Here is a 14,888-nt window from a genome sequence, read left to right on the forward strand (position 1 = left end):
TATTGATTAGAACCAATCAAACAAATTGTGGCTTGGCTAGTTTACACGCTTTTCCAGCTCAATATTCAGCAAGAAATGCAGAAGTAAACGAAATCTGCTCAAAACAGCTGAAATGCGAGAATAATTTATATGAATTTTAGAAAAAGCTCTTTATCCCTCATATTTTAGCAGTATTTCAACTGGAAACCATAGGAAATGAATGGCAAATCTTCGCATTGCTCGTCTGGGGTTAAGATAGTTCATAGTCTTGCCAGAAAATCGTCTGCACCGTCGAACTTTTGGGGCAACCGAGCGCAGACTGGATGATGTTCAAAAGCCTCAAAAATCGATAAGTCGAGGAAGTTTGCTGGTGCTAAGTTTGAGCAACCCTGAGTGGGATGCTCGTCACGATAGTATATCAATAGCAAACATCTGTATATACTCACTAATAACATTAAATCCATATGGAAACACTGCGGCTGCAACATTGAATGCAGCTCACTTTGTAAATAACAATTCCGCTGTGGCTGCTCAAGATGATGTATTAAAGTTTTTCTAACACTTCTCAACAAGCGCGAGAACGAAGTGGAAGGAGAGAGATTGATGGAAAATAATAGCACCTGGATTGTTTTTTTTGTGTGTTAATCTCTGCTCATGCGAGGAATGTCTTTGTCTGCTGGTGTTCAATAGAAGCCCTCCTTGCGGACGTAGTGTCGCAGGCCAAGGAAGCCGATGGCGTGCGATGCGACGAACCAGATCGCCATGACGAGGTAGTCTCGCCAGATGGTCGCGTTGTCCATGCCGAAGGAGTAGAAATTGAGGACGTCGGTGCCGTTCCGCAGGCAACTCGTCGCCGAGCACTCGATGTAGTCGATTTCGCGCCAGAACTGAATGGAGATCGCCTCGTTGGTGAGGAAGAAGAGCGAGAGGAACTTCAAGTACGGCAGATCGCCGATGTTGAGGTAGAAGCCGCCCAGGATCAGTGAGATGGTGTCGAAGGGCACAGAGATCTCCTGGACCAGCTTCTCGTCCACGCACAGACCGGAGATCATGAAGCCATAGGCCATGGAGGCGACAGACGCAATGGAGAAGGTCACGGACATGACAAAGTAGGTCCAGAAATCGCCTGAGAAAGCCACGCCGGCGTAGATGATGCCCAGGAAGAGGAAGGCCTCAATGATGGCTCTCGGGATCTGCAAGAAAGGCAGTTAGATCTCGGCTATATCAGTGAGGAAGTCTAGCTTGCCTGCATCAGGGCTGTTGCGGTGTAGAAGGCGGACAGATCGAAGAGCTTCTCGCCAGTTTCGCGTCGAATCAGTGGCAGCTGAGGAGAGAAACTCATGATGACCGCGTAGATCTTGGCGAAGATGACTTCTGTGCAGATGGTGAAGAACAGACCGGAGATGTCCTGGATGGAGGTTTGAGTAGTTCCGCCGACATTCTTGTAAAAGAGCACCAGAATGACGCTTATGGAGAGATAAATCGCGCTCTGTGTGATTTCCTCCTTCATCGATCTCTTGGCCACGATGGAGGATCGCTTCAGAAGATAGAGAACCTGAAGGATCCACACGGGAGGAGCCTTTTCCACCATTGCTCTAAAGGATTCTGACTTATTATCTATTGATTCTGCTTCTCGGCAGAGATCAAGTTCTGGCTGTTCAGCCACAATCTTCACGTAGAATTCAATGGGATTGTAATTCGGAGGACACACGAAGCCAGCTTCCTGAAAGTCCCTCTCGGCCTCACTGGGAGTTCCTTGGAAGACCACTCGACCCTCGCGGAGGATGATTATGTGTGAGAAGCAGAGGAAGATGTCAGAAGTCGGCTGATGAATCGAGCAGACGATTCCCTTAGGAAACATCCTCGAAGGCGCATCCCAGAGTTCCTTGTCCGAACTGACGATTTCCATCTCGAAGTCATCCGCGCTCCTTGACTCTCGGTCGGTTCCCGAGAGATTCTTCAGGGTCTTCATCACCAGCAAAGCGCTGAAGCTGTCCAGACCTGTGGTGGGTTCATCGCAGAAGAGGAAGGACGGTTCGCCGAGCAGTTCTGTGGCCAGATTCAGTTTCTTCCTCTCCCCGCCGGATAATGTGGCGATCCTCGAGGAGGCCAGCGAGCCAAGCCCGAGCTGCGTGAGAATCTTCTGAATAGTGATCTTCCGGCGATCCTGAGACATCGTTCGGGAGTATTTCAGCTGCCCGATGAATGTGAGGTGTTCCTCAATGGTCAGTTGGTTAATCAAACTATCATTCTGTGGCACAAATCCCGAGATGCTTGTCATTTCCTCGCGCTCAATCTCCCGGCCATTGATGGTGAATCTTCCCGCCAATTTGTTGCCGCGAATTCTCCGCGAGATCGCCGCCAAGAGAGTGGTTTTGCCGGCTCCACTCGCGCCCACAATCGCCACCAGATTCCCCGTGGACACCTGGCCAGACACGTTGTCCAGGATGTGCCGCACGTCCGGCGACTTCTTGCGCCGCCGCCACCAGGAATCGCGCGGGCGACGAACGCTGTAGCTCACGTCCTGCCAGCGCAGAGTCACTTCCATGCTCGCGACACACTGAATAGGCCTCAATCGCACCACGACGTGCAAGTGGCGCGAGATAAGTGATCTCTGGACAAACATTCCTCCACGGAATGTGTTTGGCTTTTGATTGCGAGATCACGAGATGGATTTACGGCGCGACCGAGTTTTTTGTTTTTAGTAACGAGTGGAAGATAGTTGATGCGTAATCAGGATGAATGTTGCTCAATTTTATCAAATTTAAGGCTTCAGAACGCCTATTTTCTTCAGTGGAATTGGAAATTTTCAAGATTGACAAATGTACAAAGTGTGAAGTCATCTTGGAATTCTACTTAAACTGTTATTCTGTCGTTTGAAATATTTTGCAATGTGTTAAACAAATTATAAAATTGTTTAAAGGATTTCTTCCGTTTTTAGCGTTTAAAATTAATATAGAATTTATTATTACTCTAAAAACTCGTGATTTTTTCCCATAAGTATATTTGTAATATTGAAAGAATGCAACACTTTATAAGCTGTTTTATGAGATTTTTTTTTACATTTTTATGGCAATTCTGTTATAAGAAAGCAACAAAGTTCTAATTGAAGCAGCTTTGCAACATAATTGCGAAGAAAATCTTTAATTAAATACAAACTGACACAATAAACTTCACTCAACACACTTAAATCACAGGGGAAATTCCGAGAAGCTTTTCTAAACGCACCACTTTTCTTCAGCACCAAAAGTCCATTGGCTTTTCCTCTAAAATGCTTTATTTGCTGTGAGACAAGTTAATACATAGCCTTAATTTAATTACTCTCTTTCTTCTTTGCTGATATATAAACATTTGCTCAGTTCGCGATGTCGGTAAATACGGCAGAAAAAAAAGTCATCTTCTGGAGAAAAAGACTTGTATTGTGTGACGTGCTATAAATAAAAATGCTATTTTATATATATAAAAAAATGGTTACTTCAAACGCCTCGTGGACGATTTTTGCAATGATGCTTGGATATGCACGAGTGTGCGGAGCCAATCGATTTCGAGGGCATTCTGCCTCAGCTTCTTTAATACCGGCTCTTTGGATGGAGAAAACAGAATATTGATTCGCCCGTCCAGAGGCTCGCAAAAGACTCCCTCGTGTGTGTGTGAAAAACAATATTACAGAGTATTTTCTCACATAAAGATATAGAAAAATGTGTTTCTCTCTTCGCCTAACAGCCCAATAAATCCAAAGCCAAATTGTTAATCACGAGATTCCAACGACAAAATAGACTCTCTCTCTATCATTCTCCGCAAAATTGAATGTCCTTCCGCGCATCTCCTAATATAATTTTGTACTTGTGTAGTATACAAACATGCTTTCTTCAAATATATAAGACAATCTCTTTCTCTCTCTTTCAATAAATGGAAATATTTTGCGGCAATGTTTTCACTCTCTCTGACGACAATAAAAGACTTCTGCTAAATCTCACAATGGACGTTCTCTGGGAGGATATTAAGTGGGCAAGATAAAGTCAGCAGGCACACGATTTGGACGCTGAGTGGGTTGAATTTGTGAGCAAGACCTTCTCCTCGTCCGCCGGATCGGCCACAATTGTCTTATCGTTGATTAGGATTTTCGTCACCAGCGCTTTTGCTGACTCCTCAATGTTGATGTTCTCCTTGGCAGACGTCTCGAACCACGCCGTGAATTTGTTCTCTCGCACATATTCATCCATCTTCGCCGAGTTGCACACGAAGCCCTGCTTCTCCTGATCACACTGCAAAAGCACACAAAGAGACGGTCAATCACACTCAATTTCACTGACTCTTCCATTGATTGCCACTCACTTTGTTGGCCAGCAGCACGCAGGGAATGTTGCTTCCGTCCGGCAACTGAACCTTCGCATCCAAGTCCTGCTTCCATTTCGCCACGGCGTCGAAAGTGGCTGATCTCGTGACGTCGAACACGATGAACGCGCCGACAGCCTCTTTGTAGTACACTCTCGTCATGTTCCCGAAGCGTTCCTGGCCTTTAAGAACACATTAAAATTCTATTAAAATCACTTTTTGATAAAATCGCACAATTTCTCATGAAAAGTTTTGCAATTTAAAGTGATTTTCACCTATTTTCAACATGAAAAAGCGTCAAAAATCTTCTTAAAAGAGTGATTAATGTCCTTAAATATCTGAAACACTATAAGAATCCTTGAGCTTCTCACCGGCAATGTCCCATAACTGCAGCCGAACGATCGTGTTCTCATCCCACGGTATCACTTTGAGGGCGAAATCCACCCCTATTGTGGCTCTGTAGTTGTTGCTGAAGAACTGATGGACGTAGCGCTTGATGAAGGACGTCTTTCCTGTGCCCAGCTCGCCGATCACGAGGATTTTGTAGAGATGCTCCTTCTTCCCCGCGTTCGTCTGTCCACTGGGCGTCATATTTGTCTGCAAAACACAAGAGAAGCACCAATGAGAACTCAAATAGAATCAGCATTTCTCCTAGAGTCTTGGGAAAAGCACCCCAACATTGTCCGCAATCAAGTCCCCGTGCGCTGGCATTTCTGGCTCCGTATCGGCGTCCTGTGACGCCTGAGGCTCATAGGCGATCCGCCTGAGTGACGCCCCGGAGGGACTCCTGCTCTTGGGCTGCTGCAGGAAGTTCTCCTCGGACTGCTCCTCGCTGTCGCTCTCCAGAGACGTGATGTGGCGCAGATGGGCGAGATTGGGCGGAGTTGTGACGGCGCTGCCCACGGCGAAGTTCACGGGCTCCCGCTTGGGCTCCTCTGCCGCCTCCTTGGATGACTCCTCTGACTCCTGCATGCAATTCGCCTCGCTGACGTGGAACCTCTTGGCGATTCGCGATCGAATGGTCGAGGTGGACTTCTTGGAGTGCTGCTGAAAGACGGAAACCCGATCCGCCACAGTCGCTCTGTGGGGTTTCTCGTCGTCGAGAAACTCAATACGCTCACTGGAAGCCGTACTGATGGGGACTTCAGGGGCTTTCTGCGTCTCAATCTCGGCACTTGCATCAGACAGTGACGTGACATCAGTCAGCGGATTGCCCCCTTCGGGCGTCTGCCGCGAGCCCTCCGTCGACTGCTTGTCGGCAATCTTGCGCCTCCTGCCCAATCCGCTGCGGAGGGCGAAGTTCCTCGAGATCTTCTTGGACTTCTTCAGCGGCTTCGCGCCCTCTTCACTCGTCGCTTCCTTCTTCCGCAAGCGCAGCGACTTGAAAGGATTCCTTATCTTCACCTGACTCGATGTCTCGCCCAGACTCTCCTCCACAATCTTCACCTCCGCGTCCATCTCTTTGTCAAACAAACCACTCTAATCCCGCAGGCAATGCCACACCATGATAATTTCTCCCCAATTGTAAATCACTCTGGCGAGTGTTTGCTCCCAGCTTAACTGACTCGCCCCACGTTCGCGCTGAAGCACCCGAACCGCAGAAAAAGCCACTCCGCACTGAACCAGCATTCGCGTGAGAAACTAAATCGCACCTTCGCCAAGTGCACGCCAAAAGTCCTTCACACTCGCTGGATCGGGTGTTATGAGAAAGAGACACTCGCGCTGAAATTGTAGACATTTTTCCCCCATCGCACAAATGCCAGATCAATTGATTGTCTCTCTCGTCTTGATTACAAATTATGCAGAAATGTCTCACACACGCCAAAGTGCAAAACAACGCATGAACAGTCACAAGAGTTGCTGATAAAAATATCATGACGAAATGCGGCAATGAAAGTGACGGGGAATCATTTGAAGACGCCGCGCAATTGAAGGCATCTTTGCATCTTCAGCACAAAAAAGGGCGAATGATGAAATTTTGACGTGATTTTTCTAATATACATTTTACATAAGAGATAAGCCAAGATTTTTTTTCATTCAATTCAACATATTTTCCCCACTAGGAAACTCAATCTTGGCGCCTTTCAATGAAACTTGAGATATTGAAAATCACTTTATTGCCACAGACATTTTCCCAATATTCATTCATGTTTTCTTAACTCATTCAATCCTTTCATCACAAATAGATTCTCGATTTTTTTTTAGGAAAATTTAGAACTGTTTAAAAAATGTACAATAAACTTGTGTTAATTCAAAATTGGAACTGATAAGCAAAAATCTCTTCATTAACTATAAAGAATGAAGGTTTTTAACCAAATTCTCGATTTAAATTACTCGAAATCCTAAAATTAAAGTAAAAAATCTCTGATTTTCTCTTTTTCAGTAATCCAGCATTAAAATCTGTAGATAATAATTTAGTTTTTATTATTTAAAAAGTTAAAAATCAAATATTTGATGGCTAAAATCTCTATTTGTGATCATTTTAATCAAGATTCACATCAAGCATTGCTGCATAAATCCAAATTATGTATTCTTTCTTACTTCGAACATTCATTGTGAAATCGTAGAAATTATTATGAATAGAGTAAAATGACCTTCATTGCCAGCTTTGAAACTTCACTTTCAACCAATTACTATCAATATCAATTTCTTATCATCTCACCTTATCTTGTAGCCTGATAAATAGGAAATAAATGGGGAATTCAGTGCAACTTATCAGTGAAATAGCGTCTCTTTCCCAAAATCTAACAACTCCCGATAGTAATAATAAAAGAAAGAAAGAAAAAAAACTGTGGCACTTTGCAAAGAAAGTTCTGCCGAGTAAACACTAAGGCATCTATTTATAGACCCGCAGATAAGACATTCCCACAGAAGAAGAAAGTCAGCAATTTTGCAGACTCTCTCGAATTGATGTGCAAAAAAAAAGAAGATTTGCATCGCGCTGGCCAGCAAATTGACCCAATTAGTCGTCACAAGTGACGAATTAGAACCCGTTTCAACTAGTGAATGGAGCCGGAGAGAGAAAAAAGTGTGCGATTTGCCAGAGTTGTACAAATTATTGTGAGTATATTTTGATGCACACGCATAAATATGTTTGTGGCGCCGAGAGTGGCGCAGGGAAAAAATCCCGCGGGAAAACATGTAAACAGACACGCGCTGCGCGGCCGAAAAGTATGAATTGCGAGTTGCCTAATTAAAATTAAATTGCCCCCGCGGGGTGGCGAGAGGGCGAAAGGGCGCGCGGAATCTGGCCGAACATTGGCTCTGCGACTGATTTCCTGTGTTTTGCCATCGCCCGGGTTCAAAAGTAACTTTCCAGTCAATTTTCGCCTTTATCAGTTCTGTGGCAATGACTGTGATATGCAAGAGAGAGAGAGAGACGTATCGCCTGGGGATTCATTGACTCACCACTGAGTGTCTCTGGCTGCGGACTCCTGGGCACTCCTGCCGGTGGCTACTGTGGCAGTCGCTGGAGCGACGGGAACTGTGATGCCTGGACTTGCTGTAGCGCGCTGAAACGGTGGCAATTACTCCAGCGCCCATGAGACAATCACCATCACCACTCACTTGCTGAAGGCACGACACTGACCACGAGCGCGCGTCCCAGGAAGATGCTCTCTTTCTCTCTATTCACACTGTTCCCAGACGGACTTCTCCACTTCACATGGCACGGATATTTGGCACGCTGAGGCGAGTTGTGTCGCCACGAGAGTCACTTGGAATATGCCTTGGTTTGTCTCCGACAGCGCACGACTCACTGATAAATGTTTTGATACCCGAGCAAAACTGGGAAGAGAGAGAGACAGGCTGAGATTAGAGACACGACATCACTTCACTTCGTGTGCGATTCCGATTCCCGCCAAGCGCCTCAATTGCCAATTGTTGGCATTTACCATTTTTCACACACTCGCCAGACCCAATCAATCCCGTTCCTCTCTCTGTCAAAAGTCCCGATGCATCCGACACTCTAAGTGCGCATGCAGAAAATCCTGCGCAACTTCGGAGGAGAACTCCAGAAGCGAATGGAGTGAGGAACTCTCCCGACGACCCTCTCGCTCACCACGCGGGCATATTGCAAGGCAATCACGATTGGAATCTCACGTGAGCTCTCGATTCAGAAGGGAAATCCCAGCGAAAATCGCCTCACAACAGCTGAGAATTCAATGTTACCCCTCGTCAGCCTCGCGCCGAAAAAGGTCAATTGAGGAGAGAATGCGAATATTACGGCCAAAATATTGAATCAAATACCCAAATACATTTAGTATTTGAGGTATTTGAGATGTTTGGTCAGTAAAATGATCCAGAAAAGTATAAAACATATATAATTTCTCGATTTATGACAAGTTTTGATTCATTTTGCTTTCCAATTAACACTTTCTGGGATTATTTACTGAACAAATTAATATTCTACAGACATTTTCCTAACTGGAATTGTTTTGCAAATTGACAGAATTGTGAATAATTTTCAACAATTGAATATTTTCCATAATTGAATATGGAAAATAACAGTTTAGCAGCTGCTCCGAATTACTAATAAGTCTTTATATATAGAAAAAGTGTAAAAGAACTCAATGGAAAATCGATCAAAGCATTTTCTCTCATCTCTTCCAAGTCTAATGAAGCGTTTCTGAAGCTGAATTCTCTCTTTTTCTGTTGAATCATTCACGATAAGAATACGAAAAGATGCCAAAGATATCAAATCACGTGGCGTGAGAATGTCTCTGGAGCCCGAAGAGAGTTAAAAATAACCTTTTCCGCCAGAATCCTTGCAAGGATTAATCGCACAAAGCGTGAAAATTCCGTCTCAATTGACTGCAAACAGTTGACTTTTCAGCGCTACTTGTTGCGCACTTATCTTGAGCATCTGGAAAGTTTCCCTGTTTGACGAGCCCATTTGGAAAAAGCCCAGAATCACCCCTTCGGCCACACAAAGGCGCACTCCAAGTGTGCGGAGTCGCACTGTGACTGGCGCATCTCAAATGGAGGATTAGACACTCGTGTTATCGCTCTCGAAATTGAAATTGTTTGTCCCACAAAACTCACTATGCGAATTAGTCATTAACATTTCATTGAACTGCCTCGTATCTCTGGGCATTTTTGCCGGCGTGCGGACGGAAAAGTGGATCATCTGGCGAGTCGATTGCATCGACGCACAGCATTTATTCGGCATGCGGAGAAGTGGCGTGAAATACCTGCGGAGAATCACCTCAGGAGGCCGAGACTCGAGGACACCTTGCGCGGGCTGTCCATCTTGTCCTGGGATATCTTCAGGGCGGCTAATACTAGAGCGGTGTCCACCTCCTTCTGCGACGCCTTCTCGTTGTCCAGGCACATCTCGCCGATCCTCTCCACGAACCGCGACAGCACCTTCGATCGATAGTCCACGCTTCCCGCCACGGGATTTCCCGTCAGCTTGATATTCTCGATGCACGGCAAGTTCGCGAGATGATCCACCTCGTCGATGTCGCCGATCTGATTGCAGCTCACGTCCAGATTGACCAGGGAGTACATCTTGCGGAAGCCGGCGAGGCTCTGGATGAAGTTCTGCGACAGGATCAGCGTCACGAGATTGCCGAGCTCCAAGTGCCAATCCAGGCACTGCGCGATCTTGTTCTCCGTGAGACTCAGCGCACTGAGGCAGGGCATGGCGTTGAGATTCTGCACGGTCGTCAGCTCGTTCCTGTCCAGCGTCAGCGTGGCGATCTTGGGCAGGAGTTTGATGGACTCGTCGATGGCGATGAGCTTGTTGTCCGAGAAATTGGCCACTTCGACACTTCGCCACACCTTTTCCGGATCACTCACAGCCGTCTTGTGGATGTCATCACAGAGCAGGACGTCGCTGAGCCGCTGTGTGTCTGTGAGATGCACATGCAGCGTCTTCAGGCTGTCCCTGATCGCTGCGGCGTTCACGATGCTCGCCGGACTCACGCCGATCAGCTGAATCTCCTGTAGCGTCTTGAAAGCCACCATATCGAACTTGAGACTCTGCGGAATGATGTTGCTGCTTCCCAGCGGCAAATCCGCCCTGCTTCGGCCTTCGAGGGCGTTCTCGCCTCTTCTGGGCATCACGATGACTCTCTCGAGCTGCGAACAGAAGTCCAGCACATGCGAGAAGTCGTACTTCTTCTCCGACACCTCCGAGGGCAGCTTCAGGCGCTCGCTGATGGCGTGAAGCTCCAGAACGGAGAATGTCTGACTGCGCGAGCCGCTGAGCACTGAGTCACCGTCCAGATAGAATCTCTCCGCCATTGTGTGCAGCAGATGAATGATGTCATACTCGTGCAAGTGCAGGAACTCCACAAACTCCCGCGGCATCGTCAGCTGCAGGTAGATCAGCACCTCCCGAAGGTACTTCTCCAGCCCAGCCTTGCGCTTCTCCACGAAGGCGGGATTTCTGTTGCCGATCACCTGAAAAATCCCCATTTCTCAGCACTTCTCGTGACTTAATTGGGCAGACATACCTTCTTGGGTGGCAGGAGATCCTTCGACACACTCCTCTCGGACACGAGCTTCTCGTGCAGCTCCTGGAAGTCGCGGTATCTGTGGAACACTCGCCAGGACACTTCTCCGATTTTCACCTCTATCTCGTACTGCGTCACTCCATCCGTCTCCACGATATTGGGGATGGAGAGCGTGATGTCCGAGGGGTTGCGCACCATGCATGACATCCTTCCTGGCCAATTCACTCGCCTGCAATCACCGGAAATCCCTTGAGCACCTCTTCCTTCTTGTTGTTCTTCCGATGAGGAATTTCGTTCCGTCAATGATAATTCCGGAAAGTCATCATTAACCAGTGCTGCCAACAGAAGAGCCAAAGTGTCACTTGGCATTGTTTTGATCCGGCCGAGTCCTCAAAATAAACCACATTTTCCCTCATTTCCCGGCAAATTGCCACAAAATAACTGACAAGGTTCTGGAGATTGAGTGCCTGGCTCTCATTTGCAACAGCAGTAATGGTCGTGCGTGCTTTGGTTTCAGCGTGAGGAGGAAAAGAGTGAGTGTAAACAGTCATCATGGCGTCCACCACAGCGGAGTTGGCGGACTTGATAAAACGCAAAGCGGAAATCTCAGAGACGCTGGCCAACTTGGAGAGGCAGATCTACGCCTTCGAGGGATCATATCTGGAGGACACTCAGCTTTATGGGAACATCATTAGAGGATGGGACAGATACTTGACGACAAATAAGGCCACAAACTCCAAGGCGGACAAGAGGAATCGCAAATTCAAGGAGGCCGAGAGGCTCTTCTCCAAGTCTTCCATCACTTCCATGGCTGTAAGTGTCCTAGCAATCTCTTAAGGGTATTTCTTGATCTATTTACATGTTGTTTACGCATCTTTTAGGCTGTCAGCGGACTCGTGGACCCAAATGACAGACACAGTGAGTCGGAATCGGCCACAAATAACGAGGACTCGAGTGACAATCAGATCTCAGGGGTGAACTCGAATCACCACAACACCACTACCGCCCACGATGGCCTGGCCAACAGTGGCAAGAGTCAGGGACTCGCTGGAGATTTCAATTCGCAGTCAGGTAGAGTCGTCGCGCGACACTCGCAGCCTTATATGACTGAGTTTTTGATGTTTCTAGAACGACCTCACACTCCCACCACCTCCACGTCGAAAGACAGCGCAGGGGTGAAGCACAAACTGACGGGGGCGAGCATGTCCAACAAGAAGAGCAGCTCCACCAAGAAAGCGCGCCATCGGTAATCTGTACATAAAAATAAAGGCTTTTTCTGCGAGCTGACAGGTGGTGTTTTGACACTTTCCGGATTTTCGGCGTGTGCCATAATTTTGCGACTCACAGCGCTCTCGTTCAAATTAGCGGCCATATTGAAAGTGGAGTGACAGTTTAGCAGGCGAGAAACGCGTCCTTTCTTGAGAAAATCGCATTTTCTGCGGAAAAAGATGAGTGCCAAGGATATCCACTACTCCAGCAAGTACTACGACAAGGAGTTCGAGTACAGGTGAGTGGGGAGCGGCGCTGAGTGAGCAGGAAAGGGAAGAGAAACTTGTTCGTCACTCTTTTCCGGCAGCTGCTTTGTTTTGCCCTGAGACTCGCGGGATTCATCGCGTGATTTCCTTCTTTCAGACACGTCGTGTTGCCCAAGGAGTTGGCCAAGAACATCCCAAAAACACATCTCATGTCCGAGACCGAGTGGAGAGCACTGGGAGTGCAGCAGTCCCGAGGATGGGTGAGTTTCCGGGCTTTTTTTTTCTTGTTTGACCGGGAAGATTGTGACTGTAATTCGGGAATGTGTTGCTTGCAGGTTCACTACATGATTCACGACCCAGAGCCACATATTTTGCTCTTCCGTCGGCCCATCCAGGAGGAGACCAAGTAACTCCTCCGGCAGCTGTTCATCACTTCTCCCTCTCTTTCGCTCTCTCTCTCTGTTCTGCCTTTGTCTGGGACCAACAAAGGAAACACCATGAATTCCACTATTGTTAGTCTGAGTTGTTAGCTGTAGCCCTTCCGAGCCCCCTTTTTCCGGGCGCCCAGGAAGGATGTTTTGTATCTCGATCAATCAAAAATGAACTAATGTATTTTTGTAATTACAAAGTGTGTACTTTCTATGCTCAGAAATCTATGGGCGCCTGTCGCTGAGCCTTTATCTGGGATCTCTCTCGCTTCACCAGCAATCGCTGGGCATTGGCTCTGTCCTTCAGTCGCCGCTGGCGAATCAGGGCGTCCACTGAGGGCTCCACATGTTCACCCTTCTCCAGGTTCCGGATCAAATTGCGCAGCTTCTCGAGAGCATCCGCCAGATTCATGTGCTGAAACCTCGTCAAGTCACTCTTGACCATGAAATAGCCGTCCTTGTTAATCCTGCTCTTGAAGTTCTCGTGCATCTTCGCTCGCACGCCCTCCGGAATCCAGGAAGCGGAGTCCAGCTTGAACCGCAAATCCACCTTCGTGTTTACCATGTTGACATTCTGACCGCCGGGACCGCTGCTGCGGCTGTATGTGATCTCCAGCTGCTCCACGGGGATATATCCGTTGAATTTCGTGTCAGATCTCGCAGGCTGCAAGGGAGAAAATAGCTGAAATCTCTACTCAATCCAGGAATGTTTGTTTATCTCACCGGCGACGAAGGAGTGAATATTTTCGTCTTGGTCTTTGGATAGAGCTTCTCTAGGCTCAAGTCACTCTTGTAGCACATTCCCCTGACTTGGGGCAACCATCCCGAGAGGGATTTCACGCTTTTCAACATTTTCTTCCTGAGCAAGAAATTCCAGCACGAAAGTGAGGTTGTGAAACTGGTCGAAAGATCACGTGATCGGCGCGCCGTCAGTTGTTCGGCAGGGCTTTTGTTTGGATGCTGGTTTTTCGCGAATTTCCTTAATTTCCCAGCAAATAATCAACACAATCATGAACAATCCAAGTGGAGGAACAGGATTCACATTCGGCTCCCCATCGAGTGAGTGCAAATAGTGAATGTGACGGGAGAAATAAGGACATTTTGCAATCTAACCCTCAATTTTACAGCTCCCGGATCCATAACTTTTGGCACCACAGGAGGAGGCGATGCGGGTCTTAAGCCACAATCCACGCCACTCCTCTTCTCCGCCACACCTGCGACGACAAGCAGTGGCGCCAGTCTGTCCTTTGGCACCTCCGCAACGTCCGGAATCGGCACCGCGAGCAGCACTGCGTCTCCCTTCGCGGGATTCACGCCAGTCATCACGTCTGCAGCCACAACTGCAGCCGCTCCTGCCGCGGCGGGCTTCCAGCTCCCATCGGCAGCGCCCGCGGCCACCACGGGCGCCAGCCTGTCCTTCTCGATGCCCGCCGCGACCACGGCGAGCTTCAGCGGCTTCCGCATTCCCACCACGGCCACCCAAGCGGGCGTCACGGTGCCTGGCCAGCAGAGCACCCAGGGCGCGGCTGTGAATCTCAACACGGCCACCGTGACGACGGCCTCGTCGCAGCAGAGCGCCGTCGGGCAGCTGAACCTGTGCCAGCTGGAGGAGTGCATAAACAAGTGGACGCTGGAGCTGGAGGGCCAGGAGAAGGTGTTCACCAACAAAGCCACGGAGATCAATGCCTGGGATAAGATCCTCACGGAGAACGCGAAGAAGATCGTGAACCTGCACGAGTCCGTGGAGAGCGTGACGGCGGAGCAGAAAGTGCTGGAGCACGAGCTGGAGATCATCGCGGCGCAGCACTCGGAACTAGAAGAGTGCATCAAGCCGCTGGAGAGCGAGCTGGCCAAGATGGTGCAGGTGGACGGAGAGCGCGCGCAGACGTACATGCTGGCCGAGAACCTGGACACGCAGCTTAAGCAGATGTCCGAGGATCTGAAGGAGGTGATTGAGCACTTGAACGAGGCCAACAAGGAGCGCGACCCCAACGATCCCATCGTACAGATCGGCAAGATCCTGAACGCCCACATGAGCTCGCTGCAGTGGATCGAGTCCTCCACCACGGCCATCTCCAGCAACCTCGAAGAGATTCCCAAGCTCCTGGAGACCATCAAGAGGGACAACGACCGCTCGGCGTGGATGAAGTAGTTTCCGATTCCTGGATTAAATGATTTTCTTTGATAAAAACGAGATTTTTCAATTATCT

At 48.2% G+C, this 14,888-nt stretch overlaps 7 protein-coding genes across 9 annotated transcripts; 3 read left to right on the plus strand and 4 right to left on the minus strand.

The window, feature by feature from the left end:
• Positions 1-198: 198 nt before the first annotated feature.
• Positions 199-2,535, minus strand: LOC132256677 (protein brown). Its single transcript, XM_059753171.1, has 2 exons — positions 1,226-2,535; positions 199-1,172 (listed from the first exon to the last, which is right to left on the minus strand). The coding sequence occupies exons 1-2, from the start codon at positions 2,525-2,527 to the stop codon at positions 663-665; spliced, it is 1,812 nt and encodes a 603-aa protein (XP_059609154.1). The 5' UTR covers positions 2,528-2,535; the 3' UTR covers positions 199-662.
• A 707-nt stretch (positions 2,536-3,242) lies between these two features.
• Positions 3,243-7,981, minus strand: LOC132256669 (ras-related protein Rab-38). 2 transcript variants are annotated; one of them, XM_059753163.1, is made up of 4 exons: positions 7,723-7,981; positions 4,686-4,911; positions 4,315-4,496; positions 3,243-4,244 (listed from the first exon to the last, which is right to left on the minus strand). In XM_059753163.1, the coding sequence occupies exons 1-4, from the start codon at positions 7,855-7,857 to the stop codon at positions 3,999-4,001; spliced, it is 789 nt and encodes a 262-aa protein (XP_059609146.1). In that variant the 5' UTR covers positions 7,858-7,981; the 3' UTR covers positions 3,243-3,998. The 2 variants fall into 2 exon arrangements, with proteins under 2 accessions (XP_059609146.1, XP_059609145.1); XM_059753162.1 differs by lacking the exon at positions 7,723-7,981 and adding an exon at positions 4,987-6,138.
• Positions 7,982-7,997: 16 nt separating this feature from the next.
• Positions 7,998-11,144, minus strand: LOC132256668 (nischarin). Of its 2 annotated transcripts, XM_059753161.1 has the most exons (3): positions 10,776-11,144; positions 9,507-10,722; positions 7,998-8,100 (listed from the first exon to the last, which is right to left on the minus strand). In XM_059753161.1, exons 1-2 carry the CDS (start codon positions 11,142-11,144, stop codon positions 9,517-9,519), a joined length of 1,575 nt encoding a protein of 524 aa, XP_059609144.1. In that variant the 3' UTR covers positions 7,998-8,100; positions 9,507-9,516. The 2 variants fall into 2 exon arrangements, with proteins under 2 accessions (XP_059609144.1, XP_059609143.1); XM_059753160.1 differs by lacking the exon at positions 7,998-8,100 and having other exon boundaries at positions 9,315-10,722.
• On the plus strand, positions 11,113-12,040 carry LOC132256671 (chromatin modification-related protein MEAF6). Its single transcript, XM_059753164.1, has 4 exons — positions 11,113-11,224; positions 11,293-11,588; positions 11,657-11,846; positions 11,904-12,040. The coding sequence occupies exons 2-4, from the start codon at positions 11,328-11,330 to the stop codon at positions 12,023-12,025; spliced, it is 573 nt and encodes a 190-aa protein (XP_059609147.1). The 5' UTR covers positions 11,113-11,224; positions 11,293-11,327; the 3' UTR covers positions 12,026-12,040.
• A 107-nt stretch (positions 12,041-12,147) lies between these two features.
• LOC132256816 (cyclin-dependent kinases regulatory subunit) lies at positions 12,148-12,695 on the plus strand. Its single transcript, XM_059753380.1, has 3 exons — positions 12,148-12,282; positions 12,408-12,510; positions 12,586-12,695. The coding sequence occupies exons 1-3, from the start codon at positions 12,224-12,226 to the stop codon at positions 12,658-12,660; spliced, it is 237 nt and encodes a 78-aa protein (XP_059609363.1). The 5' UTR covers positions 12,148-12,223; the 3' UTR covers positions 12,661-12,695.
• Positions 12,696-12,783: 88 nt separating this feature from the next.
• On the minus strand, positions 12,784-13,612 carry LOC132256817 (large ribosomal subunit protein mL62). The gene is made up of 2 exons (XM_059753381.1): positions 13,402-13,612; positions 12,784-13,342 (listed from the first exon to the last, which is right to left on the minus strand). The coding sequence occupies exons 1-2, from the start codon at positions 13,528-13,530 to the stop codon at positions 12,896-12,898; spliced, it is 576 nt and encodes a 191-aa protein (XP_059609364.1). The 5' UTR covers positions 13,531-13,612; the 3' UTR covers positions 12,784-12,895.
• Positions 13,613-13,632: 20 nt separating this feature from the next.
• On the plus strand, positions 13,633-14,839 carry LOC132256815 (nuclear pore glycoprotein p62). The gene is made up of 2 exons (XM_059753379.1): positions 13,633-13,737; positions 13,806-14,839. The coding sequence occupies exons 1-2, from the start codon at positions 13,689-13,691 to the stop codon at positions 14,828-14,830; spliced, it is 1,074 nt and encodes a 357-aa protein (XP_059609362.1). The 5' UTR covers positions 13,633-13,688; the 3' UTR covers positions 14,831-14,839.
• The last annotated feature ends 49 nt before the right edge of the window (positions 14,840-14,888 follow it).

The sequence above is a fragment of the Phlebotomus argentipes genome, unplaced genomic scaffold (assembly GCF_947086385.1).
Source record: "Phlebotomus argentipes unplaced genomic scaffold, Phlebotomus argentipes genome assembly contig_17, whole genome shotgun sequence".
NCBI classification, from domain to species: domain Eukaryota; kingdom Metazoa; phylum Arthropoda; class Insecta; order Diptera; family Psychodidae; genus Phlebotomus; species Phlebotomus argentipes.